This window comes from Dendrobates tinctorius, unplaced genomic scaffold, assembly GCF_039654945.1.
Source record: "Dendrobates tinctorius isolate UK_male_01 unplaced genomic scaffold, ASM3965494v1 ptg000003l, whole genome shotgun sequence".
Taxonomy (NCBI): Eukaryota; Metazoa; Chordata; class Amphibia; order Anura; family Dendrobatidae; genus Dendrobates; species Dendrobates tinctorius.
Window position 1 is genome coordinate 79,383,074 of NW_027361671.1, and position 23,182 is coordinate 79,406,255.

A 23,182-nucleotide genomic window follows, 5' to 3' on the forward strand; every position below is an offset into this window, starting at 1 on the left:
TGTATGTTGCATTCTCCCGAGTAAAGCAACGCAGCAACGTTAGGGTCAAAGTGGTGGATACACCACTTCAAGGACAATTGCTACCTAATAGCCCAAAAATCTTCACTAGAAATGTCGTTTACAAAAATGTCTTACTTTAAACTATTTAAGTTGGTCCTGGAATTGATAGATATATAGATATATAAATAATAGTTACATTCTAAATAGATATAGATAATAGACTTCTATACATAGCTTGATATATGTTATATATATAAATATTTTAAGCAGATAGATATATCTTACACTAATTATCTCTTTCACATATATGTCATAGACATATTTAAATCCATAAAAATATACATAGGTATAGGTATATATAGATAAAAAAAAAAAAGGCAAAAACAAAAAAAATTTAGGCAAACATACGTAGATTTCAACTACATAGCTAACACATACCTACATAACTTAGGTAATAATAATTATTTTTTTATTTATTAATAGAGTACTATTATTTCAATAGTACTTTACATACATCAGTAATACTGTCCTTCTTGAGGCTCACTATGTAAATATCTTATCCACATAAAAACATAGGTGTGATACATCTATCTACTATAATAAATGCGCTAAGCAGCTTCCGGGTTGTAACAACTTCCGTCCAGTTGTAACTGGTGATGTCACAGCACACCTCTTGCCATGTTAACCCTCAACACACCACTCCTCCTCAACACACACTCCTGTCACCTTTCACTATCTCCACTAACGTCCAGTCGCAGGATTTTAGAATACTCAAGATGGCGTGGCCGCAAGAACATGTCGCCGGCGTGGACAACGTCGGGATTTAGGATGGCGTCGGTGGAAGAAGATGTCGGGGATCGTGGAGCAGCGATGATGACGGTGTGAGTATGAGAGACGGAGTGAGAGAAAGGGTCGTATGTGGAGTGAAAGAGTGAGTGGAGATGGTGAAAGGTGAGAGGAGTGTGTGTTGAGGCGGTGTGGTGTGTTCAGGAGGAGTGTGTGTTGAGGGTTCACATGGCAAGAGATGTGTCACTATCCTCCCGATGCGATAGCATCGGGCCTTAATCTACTATAATAAATGCGCTAAGCAGCTTCCGGGTTGTAACAACTTCCGTCCAGTTGTAACTGGTGACGTCACAGCACACCTCTTGCCATGTTAACCCTCAACACACCACTCCTCAACACACACTCCTCTCACATTTCACTATCTCCACTAATGTCCACTCGCAGGATTTGAGAATACTCAAGATGGCGTGGCCGCAAGAACATGTCGCCAGCGTGGACAACGTCGGGATCAAGGATGGCGCCGGTGGAAGAAGATGTCAGGGAACGTGGAGCAGCGATGATGACGGTGTGAGTATGAGAGACGGAGTGAGAGAAAGGGTCGTATGTGGAGTGAAAGAGTGAGTGGACGTGAGTGGAGATGGTGAAAGGTGAGAGGAGTGTGTGTTGAGGCGGTGTGGTGTGTTCAGGAGGAGTGTGTGTTGAGGGATCACATGGCAAGAGGTGTGTCACTATCCTCCCGATGCGATAGCATCGGGCCTTAATCTACTATAATAAATGCGCTAATCAGCTTCCAGGTTGTAACAACTTCCGTCCAGTTGTAACTGGTGACGTCACAGCACACCTCTTGCCATGTTAACCCTCAACACACCACTCCTCAACACACACTCCTCTCACCTTTCACTATCTCCACTAATGTCCACTCGCAGGATTTCAGAATACTCAAGATGGCATGGCCGCAAGAACATGTCGCCGGCGTGGACAATGTCAGGATCCAGGATGGCGCCGGCGGAAGAAGATGTCGGGGATCGTGGAGCAGCGACGATGACGGTGTGAGTATGAGAGACGGAATGAGAGAAAGGGTCATATGTGGAGTGAAAGAGTGAGTGGACGTGAGTGGAGGTGGTGAAAGGTGAGAGGAGTGTGTGTTGAGGCGGTGTGGTGTGTTGAGGAGGTGTGTGTGTATTGAGGGTTAACATGGCAAGAGGTGTGTCACTATCCTCTCGATGCGATAGCATCGGGCCTTAATCTACTATAATAAATGCGCTAAGCAGCTTCCGGGTTGTAACAACTTTCGTCCAGTTGTAACTGGTGACGTCACAGCACACCTCTTGCCATGTTAACCCTCAGCACACCACTCCTCAACACACACTCCTCTCACCTTTCACTATCTCCACTAATGTCCACTCGCAGGATTTCAGAATACTCAAGATGGCATGGCCGCAAGAACATGTCACCGGCGTGGACAATGTCGGGATCCAGGATGGTGCCGGCGGAAGAAGATGTCGGGGATCGTGGAGCAGCGACGATGACGGTGTGAGTATGAGAGACGGAGTGAGAGAAAGGGTCGTATGTGGAGTGAAAGAGTGAGTGGACGTGAGTGGAGATGGTGAAAGGTGAGAGGAGTGTGTGTTGAGGCGGTGTGGTGTGTTGAGGAGGTGTGTGTGTATTGAGGGTTAACATGGCAAGAGGTGTGTCACTATCCTCTCGATGCGATAGCATCGGGCCTTAATCTACTATAATAAATGCGCTAAGCAGCTTCCGGGTTGTAACAACTTCCGTCCAGTTGTAACTGGTGACGTCACAGCACACCTCTTGCCATGTTAACCCTCAACACACCACTCCTCAACACACACTCCTCTCACCTTTCACTATCTCCACTAATGTCCACTCGCAGGATTTCAGAATACTCAAGATGGCATGGCCGCAAGAACATGTCGCCGGCATGGACAACGTCGGGATCCAGGATGGCGCCTGCGGAAGAAGATGTCGGGGATCATGGAGCAGCGACGATGACAGTGTGAGTATGAGAGACGGAGTGAGAGAAAGGGTCGTATGTGGAGTGAAAGAGTGAGTGGATGTGAGTGGAGATGGTGAAAGGTGAGAGGAGTGTATGTTGAGGAGGTGTGTGTGTATTGAGGGTTATCATGGCAAGAGGTGTGTCACTATCCTCTCGATGCGATAGCATCGGGCCTTAATCTAGTATATATATATATCTACACACATGCTCCCTGAAGGAGCATCAAAGCGAAACAAGCGTTGGGGTCTTCCTGCCCAGACTCCAGCCAGGTTGGTTTTTGATATATGTACCATTTGACACATTTATTATTATGGCCAGGATTTTTTGAACTACTAAATCACTAGATTTTATTTGTAAACCCTTCTGCTAGCTTGCACTTCTCTCTATATACTTCCAAGTAGGTCTGTTATTTGGTCCACTTGTTTTGCACTGCTGCACTTTAAATTTGTTATATATGAGAGATATTTGCTTACTCACATGTATATATATGTATATATGTATATTTCTTGTAGGTTTTTTGACCACATTTATTACTCATGCATGTGTGTAGATATATACAGTATATCTAGTGTGTAGATATATACAGCACTTGGGGACACTTTCAAAGTTTTCCCAATTTTTCAGACTGACTGACCTTCATTTCTAAAAATAATGATGGCCACTCATTTTTCTTTACTTAGCTGCTTTTTTCTTGCCATAATACAAATTCTAACAGTCTATTCAGTAGGACTATCAGCTGTGTATCCACCAGACTTCTGTACAACACAACTGATGGTCCCAATCCCATTTATAAGGCAAGAAATCCCACTTATTAAACCTGACAGGGCACACCTGCCTGTGAAGTGAAACCATTTCCGGTGACTACCTCTTGAAGCTCATCAAGAGAATGCCAAGAGTGTGCAACGCAGTAATCAAAGCAAAAGGTGGCTACTTTGAAGAACCTAGAATATAAGACATACAGTATTTTCAGTTGTTTCACACTTTTTTGTTAATTATATAATTCCACATGTGTTAATTCATAGTTTTGACGCCTTCAGAGTGAATCTACAATTTTCATAGTTGTGAAAATAAAGAAAACTCTTTGAATGAGGTGTGTCCAAACAGTATATATATTCATATATATATATAAAGTATATACATTTTATTGCACTTTATATCGGGCTGTTATTTTTATTTTTGCATGGGTGTTTCATATATGGCTCATTATTAATTTTTGTATCACTATCATGGTCATATGTGATATACTGTATATGGATTTCATTAATTAATTTATACCGACCTGGTCTCAGCGTGGTATCTAGATGTCGTTGATTCCCTTATTTACAACTGCTGTATTATATACCAATTTTATCCTTTACTTGTTTTAATAAAATGTATACATTTTTTATATTGCTCCTTGGTCCTATTCTTTTTGGGTTTTTGGTGCATCTTTATGGATAAGCTATTGCTTATTTAGCCTTTTTTTGGGATTATTCCTTATAAAAATGTTTTTGATTTTTTTATAAAAAATTTTTTTACCGCTGTCGCCGTCTTTTTATTGAAATGACGAGTTTATTTAACTACTTCATTTTTTTCTTCTTTCTTGTGTGATCTCCTGTAAATGAAAATTGACACGTTACCATAAGGTCAATGTTTAAGGAATATTATTAATTCTATACTGACTGTAATTTATTAACTGTTAGTTAACTGTGAACTTTGACAACATATGTGTTAATTCAGTTTGTATTTAAGCAATGTAAGTGCACTACCTATGTATGTTGTATATGGTATTTCCTGAAGAAGAGGTCTTAATGACCTTGAAACGCATTGAATAAACCATCCTCATTCCTCTGGAATTTCATTATTAAGGCAGCGTGGACGTAATCCACTTTTCCTATGCGGTATACTGTATTATCTGGTCATTGATCGACTTGTGGATCTGCAGCAGCCTATATCTACACACGCTCTGACCTTGTAATATCAAGTGAGCATTTTTTTAAAAGTTCTCTGGTTTATTTATAATAATAAATGCCCTAACCAGCTTCCGGTTGTAACAACTTCCGTCCAGTTGTAACCGGTGACGTCACCACACACACGCACATGTTAACCCTCAACACACCACACCGCCTCAACACACACTCCTCTCACCTTTCACCTCCACTCATGTCCACACACTCTTTCACTCCACATACGTTCCTTTCTCTCACTCCGTTTCTCATACTCACACCGTCATCGTCGCTGCCCCGACATCTTCCTCCGCCGCCGCGATCCAGGATCCAGACGTTCTCCAGGCCGCCGACATGTTCTTGCGGGACGGTATCCAAAAAGATGGCGTCGGCGAAATCTCGCGAGATTACGCCGACGCCATTTTGGATCCCGATGTCGCCCATGCCAGCGACATGTTGTTGCGGCGATGCCATCTTGAATATCGCGGGACTTCACGAAATCCAAGATGGCGTCCCGCAAGAACATGTCGCTGGCGTGGGCGACATCGGGATCCAAAATGGCGTCGGCGTAATCTCGCGAGATTTCGCCGACGCCATCTTTTTGGATCCCGATGTCGTCCACGCCAGCGACATGTTGTTGCGTCGACGCCTTCTTGAATATCACTGGATTTCACGAAATCCAAGATGGCGTCCCGCAAGAACATGTCGGCGGCCTGGAGAACGTCTGGATCCTGGATCGCGGCGGCGGAGGAAGATGTCGGGGCAGCGACGATGACGGTGTGAGTATGAGAAACGGAGTGAGAGAAAGGAACGTATGTGGAGTGAAAGAGTGAGTGGACATGAGTGGAGGTGAAAGGTGAGAGGAGTGTGTGTTGAGGCGGTGTGGTGTGTTGAGGGTTAACATGGCAAGAGGTGTTAACGACGTGCCAACGCCATCTTGCATTCGTGAAATTGCGTCATTTACCTCACGCCGACTTGCTGTGCGGACGCTTGGCATTGCCTGTACCACCATGACTACTGCTGCCTTGGTCCTATGCCTGTTTACTGCCGGTGTCTAATTACAGGGCCAATTTGCCTCTACCGCCATAACTACTGCTGCCTTGCTCCTCTGCTGGTGTCTAATTACAGGGCAATTTGCCTATACTGCCATAACTACTGCTGCCTTTGTCCTCTGCTGGTGTCTAATTACAGGGCCAATTTGCCTCTACCGCCATAACTACTACTGCATTGCTCCTCTGCCGGTGTCTAATTACAGGGCCAATTTGCCTCTACCGCCATAACTACTGCTGCCTTGCTCCTCTGCCGGTGTCTAATTACAGGGCCAATTTGCCTCTACCGCCATAACTACTGCTGCCTTGCTCCTCTGCCGGTGTCTAATTACAGGGCCAATTTGCCTCTACCGCCATAACTACTGCTGCCTTGCTCCTCTGCCGGTGTCTAATTACAGGGCTAATTTGCCTCTACCGCCATAACTACTGCATTGCTCCTCTGCCGGTGTCTAATTACAGGGCCAATTTGCCAATACCGCCATAACTACTGCTGCCTTGCTCCTCTGCCGGTGTCTAATTACAGAGCCAATTTGCCTATACCGCCATAACTACTGCTGCCTTGCTCCTCTGCCGGTGTCTAATTACAGGGCTAATTTGCCTCTACCGCCATAACTACTGCTGCCTTGCTCCTCTGCCGGTGTCTAATTACAGGGCTAATTTGCCACTACCGCCATAACTACTACTGCATTACTCCTCTGCCGGTGTCTAATTACAGGGCCAATTTGCCTATACCGCCATAACTACTGGAGCCTTGCTCCTCTGCCGGTGTCTAATTACAGGGCTAATTTGCCTCTACCGCCATAACTACTGCTGCCTTGCTCCTCTGCCGGTGTCTAATTCCAGGGCTAATTTGCCTCTACCGCCATAACTACTGCTGCCTTGCTACTCTGCCGGTGTCTAATTACAGGGCCAATTTGCCTATACCGCCATAACTACTGCTGCCTTGCTCCTCTGCCGGTGTCTAATTACAGGGCTAATTTGCCTCTACCGCCATTACTGCTGCCTTGCTCCTCTGCCGGTGTCTAATTACAGGGCCAATTTGCCTCTACCGCCATAACTACTGCTGCCTTGCTCCTCTGCCGGTGTCTAATTACAGGATCAATTTGCCTCTACCGCCATAACTACTGCTGCATTGCTCCTCTGCCGGTGTCTAATTTACAGGGCCAATTTGCCTCTACCGCCATAACTACTGCTGCCTTGCTCCTCTGCCGGTGTCTAATTACAGGATCAATTTGCCTCTACCGCCATAACTACTGCTGCCTTGCTCCTCTGCCGGTGTCTAATTACAGGATCAATTTGCCTTTACCGCCATAACTACTGCTGCCTTGCTCCTCTGCCGGTGTCTAATTACAGGGCCAATTTGCCTCTACCGCCATAACTACTGCTGCCTTGCTCCTCTGCCGGTGTCTAATTACAGGATCAATTTGCCTCTACCGCCATAACTACTGCTGCATTGCTCCTCTGCTGGTGTCTAATTACAGGGCCAAATTGCCAATACCGCCATAACTACTGCTGCCTTGCTCCTCTGCCGGTGTCTAATTACAGGGCCAATTTGCCTCTACCGCCATAAGTACTGCTGCCTTGCTCCTCTGACTGTTCACTGCCTGTGTCTAATTACAGGGCCAATTTGCCTCTACCGCCATAACTACTGCTGCCTTGCTCCTCTGCCGGTGTCTAATTACAGGGCCAATTTGCCTCTACCGCCATAACTACTGCTGCCTTGCTCCTCTGCCGGTGTCTAATTACAGGGCCAATTTGCCTCTACCGCCATAACTACTGCTGCCTTGCTCCTCTGCCGGTGTCTAACTACAGGGCCAATTTGCCACTACCACTTCATAACTACTGCTGGGCAATTACAGGGTCAATTAGTATCTGTTTACTCTACAATACTCCAGGACGCCTTCTTCACTGCCAGATAACTGCCAAATAGACTCCTTTACCTGTGCCAACATGAGTCATAACAAAAAGTATGCCAATGCCAGTGAAAGGAAAGCAGCTTTAGCACTATGACAAAAACAACGCCGTGCTAATGAGACTCCTGAGGAAAAACACCATCGCCTTGAGAAGATTAAGGCTTATAAACGCCGTCGCCTCACACACGAATCCCCTAACTCTAAATCCATAAGATTGGCTGAAGAAGCCTCTGCACGCCGTCACCGCCGACAACAGACGGCCTCTTCCTCATCATTATTATTAGACTCACAACAGGATGCTTCCACATCAGCATGTGGAACAATTTACTGCTACACTTCATCCCATATGCCGTTCACTGACATAACTAATCAGCAATCTGTTTCTGCCCTATCAATACCACCATTCAATACCGATGCACAGTATGCCAATGCCAGTGAAAGGAAAGCAGCTTTAGCACTACGACAAAAACAACGCCGTGCTAATGAGACTCCTGAGGAAAAACAGCATCGACTTGACAAGATTAAGGCTTATAAACGCCGTCGTCTCACACACGAATCCCCTAACTCTAAATCTATTACATTGGCTGAAGAAGCCTCTACACGCCATCACCGCCAACAACAGACGGCTTCTTCCTCATCATTATTAGTAGACTCACAACAGGATGCTTCCACATCAGCATGTGGAACAAGTTACTACCACACTTCATCCTATATGCCGTTCACTGACATAACTAATCAGCAATCTGTTTCTGCCCTATCAATACCACCATTAGTCAATACCAACGCACAGTTTCTTCACATAGAAGCTGCAGTTAGCCCGCAGAAAGTGCAACCAAGACAAATATACGTTAGTCTCAAAACTAGGCGCACCCCATCGGTTGGACATGCACTTCTACTACAACCTCACATTTTCACTAATGATGAAAATAGTATTACCGAACACAGCTGTGGTGACATGACCCATGTATGTGAGCATTGCGAAGCTTTGCATTTTGTAGCAGAGATACCTTCTGATAACAACTTTACGCTCTGCTGTCAGAAGGGTAAAGTCCATGTACCCATACTACAATATCCTGATGTCTTTACACGTTTGCTGAAAGGGCAAAGTGAATTTAGCAAAAATTTCATGGATAATATTCGAAGTATTAACAGTTCCTTTGCTTTTGCCTCCATGGGTGCAAATATTTCACCACCTCCTGGATATGGCCCATACTGTTTCCGCATACATGGCCAGATCTATCATAGAACTGGAACACTACATCCCTCAGATGACCAGCAACGTGCATTTGCCCAACTTTACATTCTCGATACCACTACCGCAAACGAACAACACTTACGATGTAAAGAAAATCAAAAATGTACAAAACGGAACTGTCATGCCAAACATCACTATGGCTATTAAACAAGATCGTACTCAAGACCCTCGACGCTACAATAATCCCACTGTCAGTGAAGTAGCAGTCGTGTTTCAAAATGACAATGGTGAGCCACTAATGTCCACTCGCAGGATTTCAGAATACTCAAGATGGCATGGCCGCAAGAACATGTCGCCGGCGTGGACAATGTCGGGATCCAGGATGGCGCCGGCGGAAGAAGATGTCGGCGATCGTGGAGCAGCGACGATGACGGTGTGAGTATGAGAGACGGAGTGAGAGAAAGGGTCGTATGTGGAGTGAAAGAGTGAATGGACGTGAGTGGAGATGGTGAAAGGTGAGAGGAGTGTGTGTTGAGGCGGTGTGGTGTGTTGAGGAGGTGTGTGTGTATTGAGGGTTAACATGGCAAGAGGTGTGTCACTATCCTCTCGATGCGATAGCATCGGGCCTTAATCTACTATAATAAATGCGCTAAGCAGCTTCCGGGTTGTAACAACTTCCATCCAGTTGTAACTGGTGATGTCACAGCACACCTCTTGCCATGTTAACCCTCAACACACCACTCCTCAACACACACTCCTCTCACCTTTCACTATCTCCACTAATGTCCACTCGCAGGATTTCAGAATACTCAAGATGGCATGGCCGCAAGAACATGTCGCCGGCGTGGACAACGTCGGGATCCAGGATGGCGCCGGCGGAAGAAGATGTCGGGGATCATGGAGCAGCGACGATGACAGTGTGAGTATGAGAGACGGAGTGAGAGAAAGGGTCGTATGTGGAGTGAAAGAGTGAGTGGATGTGAGTGGAGATGGTGAAAGGTGAGAGGAGTGTGTGTTGAGGAGGTTTGTGTGTATTGAGGGTTAACATGGCAAGAGGTGTGTCACTATCCTCTCGATGCGATAGCATAGGGCCTTAATCTAGTTTGTGGAATAAGACCCTATTTTGCACTTTGTGTCTCCTTCTCTTTCAAATATTGTCCGTGACAAGGAAAATTTATATCTGTTTCAAAATTGTGCATAAGTTCAGACCTCCAAACGGGTAATTACCTATAAGACTATAAAAAAAAACAAGTACAGCACTCAATAGTCCCTATATGGAATGAATGAAACAGCAGTCTGTGTATGAATAAAAGTTCTCCATTCTGCTGAAAGGTGCAAGTCTCAATGGTGGGACCTCCACCGATTCACAAGTTATCACCTAACATTATTTTTTGAAACCATTCAGTTCCTTCTAGGCTTTCCAAATTAGCTTCTTGAAACTGTGAATTGTGTGAAGTCAACAGTAAAAATGTAATATTACATGATGGCTATTTAAATGAACAAATAACCAGGTAGTACATGAATGTATAGAGTCTACAAGCACAGAAATGCAAGCTAATTATAAATAGGGAACTTTGTAGAAGTTTCCTCAATGTACTGTATAAATCCTACAAAAAATTGTAGTCCAAAGTCCACTATGTGAAAAAGACAATTGTCTATTGCTAAAAAAAAAAAAAGTGCAAAAAAAAATTTAAAAAAGAACTTAAAGACTCAAGTGATGTGGGGAAGGTAGGTGCACATTTAGGTATTGGGAGGGGCAGTATAAAGACTCAAAAGCACATACAACAATTCTGAAAAGTAACAACCAGCAGAGTATAAAAAGTGTATCATGTAAGGTATATGATCACAAGTGATGATGACCAAAAATCTGATAACATTGTAAACAAAGAATGTATATGAAAAAAATAACATACCAATTTCTCCGTGTGTAGTACCTCAGACCACCAACCCCAAGTTTCCTCTGTGAGTCTAACCTAGGACACAGCACCATTAAATCTAAACTATAAAATAAACAGTACTGTCTCCCAAATAAGCTACTACAGTACATATAAAGGTCTACACAACCCTGTTAAAATGTTAGGTTTTTATCATGTAAAAAATCATACCATGATTCATCATTTCAGAACTTTTTCATCCTTTCAATGTCACACACATTCTATGTAAATTCGTTGAGAAACAAACTGAAATCGTTTTAAAGGAAAAAAAATAAAAATAACAAATTAAATAATGTGGTTGCATATGTATGAACGCCCTCTTATAATTGGGGATGTGGCTGTATTCAGAATTAGCCAATCACATTTAAACTCATGTTAAATAGTAGTAGTACACAGCTGCCATCATTTACAGTGATTGAGATTAACCTCTTTTAAAGTTTAGCTGTGCCAACCAGTCTTTATAAATCAGTCCTATGGTAAATAAACAACTCACAATGTAGCATAGGGATCTCATTATTGAAAAGTTATCAGGCAGGGTGTTAGACTTGGTGGATTGCACTAAATAAAACTTAATAATAAATTGCAATCGCAACCCGGGGTCCACTGTGCAGAGATGTTAACCCCTTTCTGACATTTGACGTACTATCCAATCCAGGGGACCCGACCCTGCAGGACCGTGGACGGGATAGTACTTCATGCCCTTTAATGTGACTCAAGTCGCGGTGATCGCATTAAAATTCTGATGCCAGCTTACCTTAAGGAAGATGGTGTCGGCCTCCTGGGCTCCGATCCCGCCCCCCTGGCCTCCCGAGCCATGGTCACCAGCGCCTGCAGTGATTGATGGGATCGATGTGATCATTCGATCTCACCAAAGACAGGTCACAGCAGTGGTGTGACCGCTTTGTGACCTGTCTCTGACCTGCCAGTGACCTGTCTGACTGCTCTGCAGGGGTCCTCACTCTAGCTGAGGATTCCTGTAGAGCGGTCATACAGCAAGTGCTCCTGTGCTGGGTATTGTGGTGCCACAACATCCTGTAGCACCATAATCCCTGCTGAAGAGAGAAGACAGAAAAAAGAAAAAAGAAACCCTACAACTGTAAGTGTTACCTGATCCCTGCCCAATCTATCTTTATCCCCCCCAATTCTCCCATCCCACTTCCCCCTCTTTTTACCCCTCCTCCCCTCTTTGCGCACATTTTCCATTTATTTCACCCCCCTTTGCGCCACCTGACTACCACCCTAACTGATCCCTGCCTGATCTCTTTTTATCCATCTCAATCCCCCCATCCCCCCTTCCTCCTGTTCCCCCCTCCACCCCCTTTGCGTAGCTGCCGAGCGTTGATTGGTGGCGCAGTTCACCAATCAACACTCATGCTCACTTTTTTCTCAGCCCCCTTTGCGCCAACCCCATACACACATCCCACAGCTGCCAAACTTTGATAAGTGACGCAGTTCAATTATCAGAGCTTGTGTCTCTGCTGTTTTCCTTTTTTCACCCCCCTTTGCGCCACCTGACTACAACCCTAACTGATCCATGCCCAATCTCTTTTCATCCACCCCAATCCCTCATCCCCCCTAACTGATCCCTGTCGGATCTCTTTTCATCCACCCCAATCCCTCATCTCTCTTCCCCCTCTTTTTACCCCCTCCACCCCCCTTTACACAGCCGCCAAGCATTGATTAGTGACGCAGTTCACAGATCAACACTTGTGCTCGCTTTTTTTCTCAGCCCCCTTTGCACCAACTCCGTACACACATCCCGCAGCCGCCAAACTTTGATAAGTGACGCAGTTCAATTATCAGAGCTTGTGCCTGCTGTTTTCCATTTTTCACCCCTCCTTTGCGCCACCTGACTACAACCCTAACTGATCCCTGCCTAATCTCTTTTCATCCACTCCAATCTCTCATCCACCTCTTATTACCCCCTCCACCTTCCTTTGTGCAGCCGCTGAGCGTTGATTGGTGATGCAGTTCACCGATCAACACTCTTGCTTGCTTTTTTTTCCTCAGCCCCCTTGGCGCCAACTCCATACACACATCTCGCAGCCGCCAAACTTTGAAAGTGACGCAGATCACTTCCGAGAGTTTGTGCCTGCTGTTTTCCTTTTTTTCCCCCCTCCCCTTGCACCACCCTCGTGCACACATACAGCTGTCACCGAACTTTGATAAGGTGACACCCAGTTCACTTATCAGAGCTCGTGCCGGCTGTTTTATTTTTGCCACCCCCGTGCGCACATCCAGCAGCCGCCAAATTTTGATAAGGTGACACGCAGTTCACTTATCAGAGCTAGGGCCTGCTGTTTTAGACTTTTTTTCCACAGGCATTTTTTTCTCCCAGCTTTTTCTTACACACAAAGTACCATAGTCATGCAAAAAAATGTCCTCCTCATCAAATTCGTCCCATCAGAGCTATTCAGTGAAGGAGGCATATTCTTTCCTTGCCTCCGATACTGATAGCGAGGGAGAGGATCCCACATTTCTGTACTTTTTGGATTCTTCATCCTCATCCTCTTCCCCCTCCTCATCTTCCTCCTCAGGTCCTGCCGAACCGCCACACAGATGCCTCAGGACAAAACATGAGGCAGCGCCCACCATTCCCGCATCTGAGCCAGCGCAAGCTGTATGGACCTCGCCCCCCGAAAATTACGAGCCACTGATTCCTGATTTTCTGACAGAATCAGGAATCAAGTTTGACACCACCGGCCTCACAGAAATAGACTTTTTCAAAGTCTTTTTCTCTGAGGATTTTGTTAACCTCATGGTGGAGCAAACTAATTTGTACGCTTGTCAATTTTTGGAACAAAATCCGTGTTCATCATTTTCTAACTGGTCTCCTGTAGACGCAATTGAAATGATGCAGTTTTGGGGCCTGATCCTTCATATGAGGATACTGAAGAAGCCAGAACCGGCAATATTGGAGTGTTGATATTTTATATAACACTCCAGTGTTCCAAATGGCCATGACCCGGACGCATTTTGAGGCCATCCACAAATTCCTACATTATACTGATAATGCACAGTGTCCCGCATCAGATGACCCCAACTTTGACCGTCTGTTCGGCCGGTCATCGAACACTTTAACAAAAAGTTTGCTGAAGTGTACGTGCCCCAAAGGGACATCTGCGTGGATGAGTCCTTGGTTCATTTTAAGGGAAGGCTGCAATTCCGTCAATACCTGCCCAGCAAGAGGGCTAGGTACGGAATCAAACTCTACAAACTGTGTGAGAGTGCCTCAGCGTACACCCACAGGTTTAGAGTTTATGAAGGGAAGGACACCAGGAATGAGCCCCATGAGTGTCCCCCTGTCCTGGGAGATAATGGGAAATTTGTGTGGGATTAGGCACACCCACTACTGGATAAAGGTTATCACCTCTACACTGATAACTTTTATACCAGCGTCCCACTCTACAAATCCCTCTCTGTGCGAGGTACCGCAGCCTGCGGTACTGGCCGCAAAAATCAGAGAGGCCTCCCAAAAACTCTACTTGGGCTGATGCTCAGAAAATGTGAGAGCAGAGCCCAATGTAGCGCAACCTGCTAGTGGTCAAGTACAAGGACAAGAGGGATGTCTGTTATGATTAGGTAACCGAGGAGGATAACAGGGGAATAGGTGAGGCAACCAGATAACCAGAGAGGTTGGTAACTTAGCGGATTGCAGACCCCTAAACTGACAACACAACTAGAATTAGCCGTGGGACGTACCTACGATGCCCTAGACGTCTCGGCACAGCCAAAGAATTAACTAAACCTAAAGAGAGAGAGGGGAAAGCTAAACTGCCCCAGAGTAGACCCCCAAAAGGAATAGATAGCCCCCGAACATATATTGCTGGTGAGACAAGATGAGGCACAAACACAGGCAGAAAATAGAGTAAGCAAATGATGGGGCCCAAACTGTCTAGATGGAATATGACAGAAAAGGATACTGTCGCAATCATACAAAAAACCCTTAGAAAAATTCCAACACGTCTGATATGCAAAAATACCGAGGCCACACAACCTCTCCCCCACTAAATCAGAACTCTGGTGTAACTGGCCGCAAAAAAAAAAAAAAAACTGATATAACATGGGATTAGAAATACTGCAAGACTGACATAAGCTGTGGCAAATGAAACAGAGTCCAAGCACAGGTCCCAGCAGGGAACCAGGCTGGACTCACACCAGCAAGGCAGAAATCAGAGAAAAACAAAAAATGGATCAAATGTAAAAAGATTCAGGCAGACAAATAACTTATCTGAATGGTGCAGGACGAAGCATGAGGCAAGCAGACTTCCAAAATGCTCAGGAAGAAAGCCAAATCACTTGCAAGAGCTGAGGTAAGGTTGCTCACTTAAATCACTCCAGTCTGTAACACCTGGCCTCTAATCATCCTGCTCAGGTGATTGACTTCTGTTAGCCAGACCAGCTCCATTACTAGCAGCAACCACCAGAGGGAGCCCAAACTCAGAAGCCAGGTCAAAAGTCTTCACAACAGATGTCCTTCTCTTGACCACCATACACGGTGATGGCAGCACCCTCTGCACTGTATGGGGTACCTCTACACAGGTCAGCAAACCGACCTGTGTACTGGGGTACAATTAAAACATGGGGGGCATTGCTCTCTCCGATCAACTCCTCAAACCATACAATGCTTTGAGGAATGCCAAGGTGTAGTACAAAAAGCTGGCAGTGCACATTGTCCAAATGGCAATGCTCAACTCTTTCCTGATTTCACAATGCACACGCCACACCGATATGTTGTACCTTCAGTTCCAGGAGGTAGTGGTTAGGGCCCTGATATTTGGAACTCCGGAAGGAGTGGGCCCCAGAACTTCTGGAACTGAAGGTGCTCGTGTGGTACCAGGTCAGCATTTTCCGGGGGTGGTCCTGCCAACCAGAAGAAAAGGTAAGAGGCAAAGAGTTGCCGAGTGTATTACAAAAGGGGAATATGCAAGACACCATTTATTAATACGACACCTGCCCCAAAAAACCTGGCCTGTGTATAAAGGATTGCTTCAAATTGTACCACACCTCCATACACTACTAATTTACTTACATTAGTTGGGGCACATCTAGATTTGTTCTTTTGGGGTCTAGTAACCAAAATGATGTCACATGTAGTTTTTTTTACTGTTTAGGCACATCAGGGGCTCTGAAAATGGAACATGACACCCGCAGACCATTCCATCAAAGTCTGCATTCCAAAACGTCACTACTTCCCTTTCGAGCCCCGACGTGTGCCTAAACAGTTTTTTCCCACATGTGGGGTTACCAGAGTATTCAGGACAAATTGGACAACAACTTTTGGGGTCCAATTTCTACTGTTACCCTTGGGAAAATTAAAAATTGGGGACTAAAAGATCATTTTTGTGCGAAAAAAATAGGATTTTATATTTTCACGCCCGGGCATTATAATCTTTAGTGAAACACTTGGGGGTTAAAAGTTCTCACCACACATCTAGATAAGTTCCTTAGGGGGTCTAGTTTTCAAAATAGGGTCACTTATGGGGGGTTTCTACTGTTTAGGCACATCAGGGGCTCTACACATGGAACATGACACCCGCAGACCATTCCATCAAAGTCTGCATTTCAAAACGTCACTACTTCCCTTCCGAGCCCTGACGTGTTCTCAAACAGTAGTTTTCTCCCACATGTGCGGTACCAGCGTACTCAGGGCAAATTGGACAACTTTTTGGGTCCAATTTCTCCTGTTACTCTTGGGAAAATTAAAAATTGGGAACTAGGAAATCATTTTTGTGGAAAAAAAAATATTTTTTTCATGCCCGGGCATTATAAACTTTAGCGAAACACTTGGGGGTTCAAAGTGCTCACCATAATTCTAGATAAGTTCCTTAGGGGGTCTAGTTACTAAAATGGGATCACTTGGGGGGGTTCCACTGTTTAGGCACATCAGGGGTTCGCCAAACATGACATGGCGTCCGATCTCAATTCCAGCCCATTTTAGCTTGAAAAAGGCAAACGGCCCTCCTTCCCTTCCAAGCCCTACCATGTGCCTAAACAGTGGTCCCCCCACATATGGGGTATCGGCATACTCAGGACAAATTGGACAGCAACTTTTGAGGTCAAATTACTCCTGTTACTCTTGGGAAAATGAAAACTTGGGGACTAAGATATCATTTTTGTGGAAAACATTTTGTTTTTCACACCCAGGCACTATAAACTTTAGTGAAACACTCGGGGGTTCAAAGTGCTTACCACACATCTAGATAAGTTCCTTAGGGGTCTAGTTTCTAAAATGGGGTCACTTGTGGGGGATTTCCACTGTTTAGGCACATCAGGGGCTCGCCAAATACGATCTCAATTCCAGCCAATTTTAGTTTGAAAAAGTCAAACAGCTGTCCTTCCCTTCTGAGCCCTACCATGTGCCCAAACAGTGGTCCCCCTCACATATGGTGTATCGGCGTACTCAGGATAAATTTGACAACAACTTTTGGGGTCAAATTACTCCTGTTACCCTTGGGAAAATAAAAAAATGGGGACTAAAATATCATTTTTGTGGAATTTTTTCTTTTTTCCACGCCGGGCATTATAAACTTTAGTGAAACACTCGGGGTTCAAAGTGCTCACCACACATCTAGATAAGTTCCTTAGGGGGTCTAGTTTCCAAAATGGGGTCACTTGTGGGGGGGTTCCACTGTTTTGGCACATTAGGGCCTCGTCAAACACGACATGGCGTCCGATCTCAATTCCAGGCAATTTTAGTTTGAAAAAGTCAAGCGGCCTTCCTTTCCTTCCGAGCCCTACCATGTGTCCAAACAGTGGTCCCCCCATATATGGGGTATCAGTATACTCATGACAAATTGGACAACAACTTTTGGGGTCCAATTTCTCCTGTTACCCTTGGAAAAGTTCAAAATTGGGAACTAAGAAATCATTTTTGTGGAAAAAAATTTATTTTTTTTCACGCCCGGGCATTATAAACTTTAGCGAAACACTTGGGGGTTCAAAGTGTTCACCATAATTCTAGATAAGTTCCTTAGGGGGTCTAGTTTCCAAAATGGGGTCACTTGGGGGGGTTTCCACTGTTTAGGCACATCAGGGGCTCACCAAACATGACATGGCGTCCGATCTGAATTCCAGCCAATTTTAGTTTGAAAAATTCAAGTGGCCCTCCTTCCCTTCCGAGCCCTACCATGTGCCCAAACAGTGGTCCTCCCACATATGGGTATCGACGTACTCTGGACAAAATGGACAACAACTTTTCGGGTCAAATTACTCCTGTTACCCTTGGGAAAATAAAAAAATTGTTGCTAAAAGATCATTATTGTGACCAAAAAGTTAAATGTTAATTTTTTCCTTCCACGTTTCTTCTGCTCATGTGAAGCACCTGAAGGGACAATAATCTTCTTGAATGTAGTTATGAGTAGCTTTAGGGGTGCAGTTTTTAGAATGGTGTCACTTTTGGGTATTTTCTGTCACAGACCCTTCAAAGTGACTTCACATGTGAGGTGGTCCCTAAAAAAATGGTTTTGCAAATTTTGTTGTAAAAATTAGAAATTGCTGGTCAACTTTTAACCCTTATAACTTCCAAACAAAAAAATTTTGTTTCCAAAATTGTGCTGATGTAAAGTCGACATGTGGGAAATGTTATTTATTAACTATTTTGTGTGACATATTTCTCTGTTTTAAGGGCATAAAAATTGCTAAATTTTCAAAATGTTCGCCATATTTCCGCTTTTTTCATAAATAAACGCAAGTTATATAAAAGAAATTTTACAGCTATAGTGAAGTACAATATGTCACGAGAAAACATTCTCAGAATCGCCAAGATCCATTGAAGCGTTCCAGAGTTATTACTTCATAAAGGGACAGTGGTCAGAATTGTAAAAATTGGCCCGGTCATTAACGTGCAAACAACCCATTGGTGTAAAGAGGGTTAAACTGCTGCTAGTAAGCAATGACGAATGATCCCAGCAAAGAGCAAACAGATGAACGGCATACTAGGGCACACAAATCACCACATTAACAGACGGAGCTATTTATCTGAAGTATTGCGGTATACAGTATATTTCAGTCAAAAAACAGAGGTGCTTGCATGAAAAAACTTGAATATTTCAATGTGAAGCGAAAAAAGGAGAAATATGCAGCACTCACCAATATAGCTGAAAAACTTTGCGTCTTTATTTCACATGAATTCCATCAATAGATATGTGGACATGCAGGACGGTAGAGGAATGCTAGGGGAGGGAGGTGCCGTACAATGGCCGTTTCACGATTACTCGCTTCTACGGGTCCAAGTCCTGCATGTCCACATATCTATTGATGGAATTCATGTGAAATAAAGACGCACAATTTTTCAGCTATATTGGTGAGTGCTGCATATTTCTCCTTTTTTCGCTTCACATTAAGCAATGATGAAACACACAGCGAGCGATAACTTGTACACACTGTGTTAAACGTCACCCTATGTGAACAGAACACTAATTACCAAACTCTGACAGCTTCTCAGAGGGGTGAACATAAGAATAGAGATGCCCCTACACAGAGCGGTGCAGCTTGGTGCAAAGTAAAGAGGTCTGGCGCTAGATACGAACCCCTGTTAACCTCACAGGGAGACGTAGCCCGTTCACGGAATAAAAGGCAAACAGTGATCACACAATCAGCAAATGCACACAGGAAACTCCTCTCCAGACGTGTCAGAATTCTAATGGCTAGATGCCAGCCCTGAATCCACATAAATAATCTCCTCTCCAGAGGTACCGGAATTCTAACGGCTTACTGCCAACCCTTAGCACATGCTGGCAAAGATCAGACTGATGCAATGTCCCATACACACACATAAAGTGAATGATACTAGTGCATCCACAGGTGCTGCTGGGAGCCTTTTATGCACCAGGCACCTCCCCAAACACTCATGCCCAGTCGGCCGAGACATCTTCCATCAGCCAATTCGGAGCCGCCACCTCACCAGTGCAGCAAACGTCCGACCACCAATGACCAGACGCCACATCACGTGCATGCTCAGTAAGGTGATTTCTGGACTTAGGCTCCAGAGCGTCAAGTCGCCGCTGCCTATCGCTGGTAACCATAGACTTGGCTGGAGAGCTAGCAGAAACCAAATGAACAGCATGAGCCTGAGAAAGACGACGGGCTGACGTCTATGCTGAGCAGCATCCGCAGCGGCCGAGTCCAAATGGGAAACCACAGAGGTAGAAATAGCTTTGCATCTATCCTGTGCAGCGGGAGAATCCAGATGCCTAACACAGGGGAAGGTTATACATTTTTTTTCAAAGATATCAGAAATACTATGGAACCCATGTTAAGATGTTTATTGAGAAGTGGCTTAAATTTGTCACAACAATGACACTACCTAGAACTGCACTTCCCTTAAAGATGAATGAAAAGGCAACAAGAAAATTAATCTAGGAGGCCTTCAAGAAGCTTACAGCAACATTAAAGGAGTCTAAATCACTAAGAAAACACTATACTCACAGTGAAGCAAGGTAAAGGCAGAATTATGCTTTAGGGCTGTTTTTCGAGAGTTGGTACTAAGCTTTTACTCAAGGTAGAGTTAATTATGAACCGTTCCAAATATCTGACAATGTTTCATCAAAAACTTAAGGCCTCTACTAAAAAGCTGAATATGAAGAAGAATTTAACCTTCATCACTACTAGAGATGAGCAAATATTTAAATATTTGGTTAGGATCATGATCGAACTACAACACCAGATATTTCCAAACTTCAAGACTCTCCCAAGCTACCACACCAGATATTCCCAAACTGCAAGTTTCTTCCAAGCTACGACACCAAATATTCCCAAACAAGAATACAAGACCCTCCCAAGCTACCACACCAGATATTACCAAACTATAAGACTCCCCCAAGCTACAACACAAGATATTACCAAACTACAAGCTTCTCACAAGCTACAAACCTAGATATTTCCAAACTATAAGACTCTCCCAAGCAACTACACCAGATATTTTAAAACAGTACCCAAGGTACAGTACAACACCAGATATTCCCAGACTGCTATATAAAACACTCTAAAGCTACAAAAGTAACTGCAATGTTTGCAGGAGACATCATAGAGAGAGCTGAATATATACAGCATTTATTGCTGTGGAATAGCAAATTTCTCAGCATTAAAGGTGTTCTCTAACACTTGGATATCCTCTTTTTGCAGATGTAGGTGCATTATTAGCCATGTGTAGAATATAGATGCTGTAGATGAAACATACACCATGGAACAAAGATTTGGAAAGATACAATTCAACTTTATTGACCCAAAAATAGAATCTGTAACAAATGAACTTCTTATAATCTCCATACCCCGAACACTTAATAGATTTCAGCTGTGTTCATGCAGAAATTCTGGCATTGGAAAAGTGACATGTTTACTGTGTACACCAGCTCTGTTTGCAGAGAACTAGCCTGGGCCACACTTGCTGAATTCATACACCAGATCTGACTCAGTAATAGTCAGAATCACACTCCAGTTCATTTAAGGGAATATGAATGTAAAACACACACTGTTCGCTACCATGAGAAAAAATGAAAAAAAAAAAAACAATGAAAATCAGAATGGTTCATGTTAGAGAAATAGAAGACGTTCAAGGATTTTTGTCCTTAAAGGGAATGTATTGGCAGAAAATAATGTAACCTTCATTTGTTTGTTATTTTCATAAACAAATACATGAGACGATAAGAAACTGTGTAATATATCTTATCAGAGAAAATTCCTTCTTTCTAATCCTGGAATGATCATTTGCACTCACACTGTTTTCCCTGAAGACAGATTGTCAGCTCACTAAGGTATGAAATAACAGTTGCTGCTCATAAAACTCTATGGAGATGGGAGCAGGAAAAGGAAGAGGAAAGAGCTAGAAAGAGACAGTGACTGAAACAGAGTTCACCTTAAACTAAAGTTACCCTTTAAATATTTTTGTACATTAATCTTGTTAAGATGATCCTACTTATTAGCCTGCGTACTGTAGTTTTGACAAAATTAGTTTTATCAGAAGGAGATTATGACTTTTAAACCCGCTGTCAGGTAGTCCTCAGCATTTATGAGCTCTGTATAACTGCCCACACCCCTAATTGGCAGCTTTCTTCCTATATACAGTGTACACAGAAAGCTGCCAATCAGTGCTGTGGGTGGAGTTATACAGAGTTCAGCATTCAGAGAACTGCTAGGTCTGCAACAGTGATTTTAGCAAAACTGCTGCAAGCAACTTAGTAAGTGGTACATCACTGGAATCAGGGTTTCTGCCCTTACATCATGCATCTTTCCTATTTGGTAGCAAAAATCTAGTGATACATTCCCACTAAGCTTACATCACTATACAACAAGCATCTGGTTGTAACATTGCAGTCTCTACTTGGACCTTGAGTGTTGAATGTGTGACCAAAGACATGGACTTTTTGCCAGAAAAACGGGCCGGTGGCCGGATGAGCGGGCGGGCGGCCGGATCAGCGGGCACCGCTGGCTCGAGGCCCACTATGAATGGACACATCACGGCCCAGCGGGAAAATGCCCAGTGGGGCAGATTATCAATCTGGGACTGCAGTCTAGTCCTCTTTCACTTTGTATATTGGTGGCCATATACATTTTGTGAACACATACAGACTGTGGCTACTGCTAGTTATTCTGGAAAGAGGACCCACTCACAAGGTGGTATAAGAAATGGCAAGTTCACACTGGGTGATTGTATACTGAGGTGGCATCATAGGGATAATGCATTTGTACTAGGCTTTAAAAGTGATTTTATTTGGTTTAGAACCACATTTATAAAGAAAACAAACAGTATATTTTACAGTAATATTAATAATTAAAGTCAGTAAACTGAACGGAAACCTGTCTGTGGAGGTATCTGTGGGGCTTACCTTCACATTTTTGTGTGGATTCACTCTGCTTATGACCAACAGGACACCTGCATTCATACGATCCATCAGTATTTAGGCAGTTACCTCCTTGGCAGAGTCCTGGGATAGCTTGGCATTCATCAATATCTGGAAATTTAAAGAAACAATTTACAAAGAGAAGGTAATTTAAAAACAAATTAAAAATCCTCAAAAAAAGGCAAACATTAATTGATTTTAGTTACTTGGCTACTTGCCATTATTATTAATAATAATAATAATAGATATTCATAATTATTATTCATAGCTATTATTATTATGGATAATAAGATTAGTATTACTAATATTCATAATAAGAGTAATAATGACAATAATAATATGAGTTACAATCAGGAGGGGAAAGAGAGAAAAAAACCATAATTGAGAGACTTATACAGTACTTCTCTGTTTTGGAGCCATTCCTGGATTTGAATTTGACTCCTGATGAAATCCTGACCAACAATACTAATATGCATACACACATGGGACATTTCGGCTGCAAATCACAGATCGATAGAGAATA

At 43.7% G+C, this 23,182-nt stretch overlaps 1 protein-coding gene across 1 annotated transcript in view; it reads right to left on the reverse strand.

Moving 5' to 3' along the window:
• FBN2 (fibrillin 2) overlaps nucleotides 1–23,182 on the reverse strand; it is a 378,197-nt gene that overhangs the window by 223,654 nt on the left and 131,361 nt on the right. Inside the window, exon 7 of the mRNA XM_073557740.1 lies at nucleotides 22,645–22,770. Coding sequence (XP_073413841.1) covers nucleotides 22,645–22,770 — 126 coding nt within the window. The remainder of the gene's footprint in view (nucleotides 1–22,644; nucleotides 22,771–23,182) is intronic.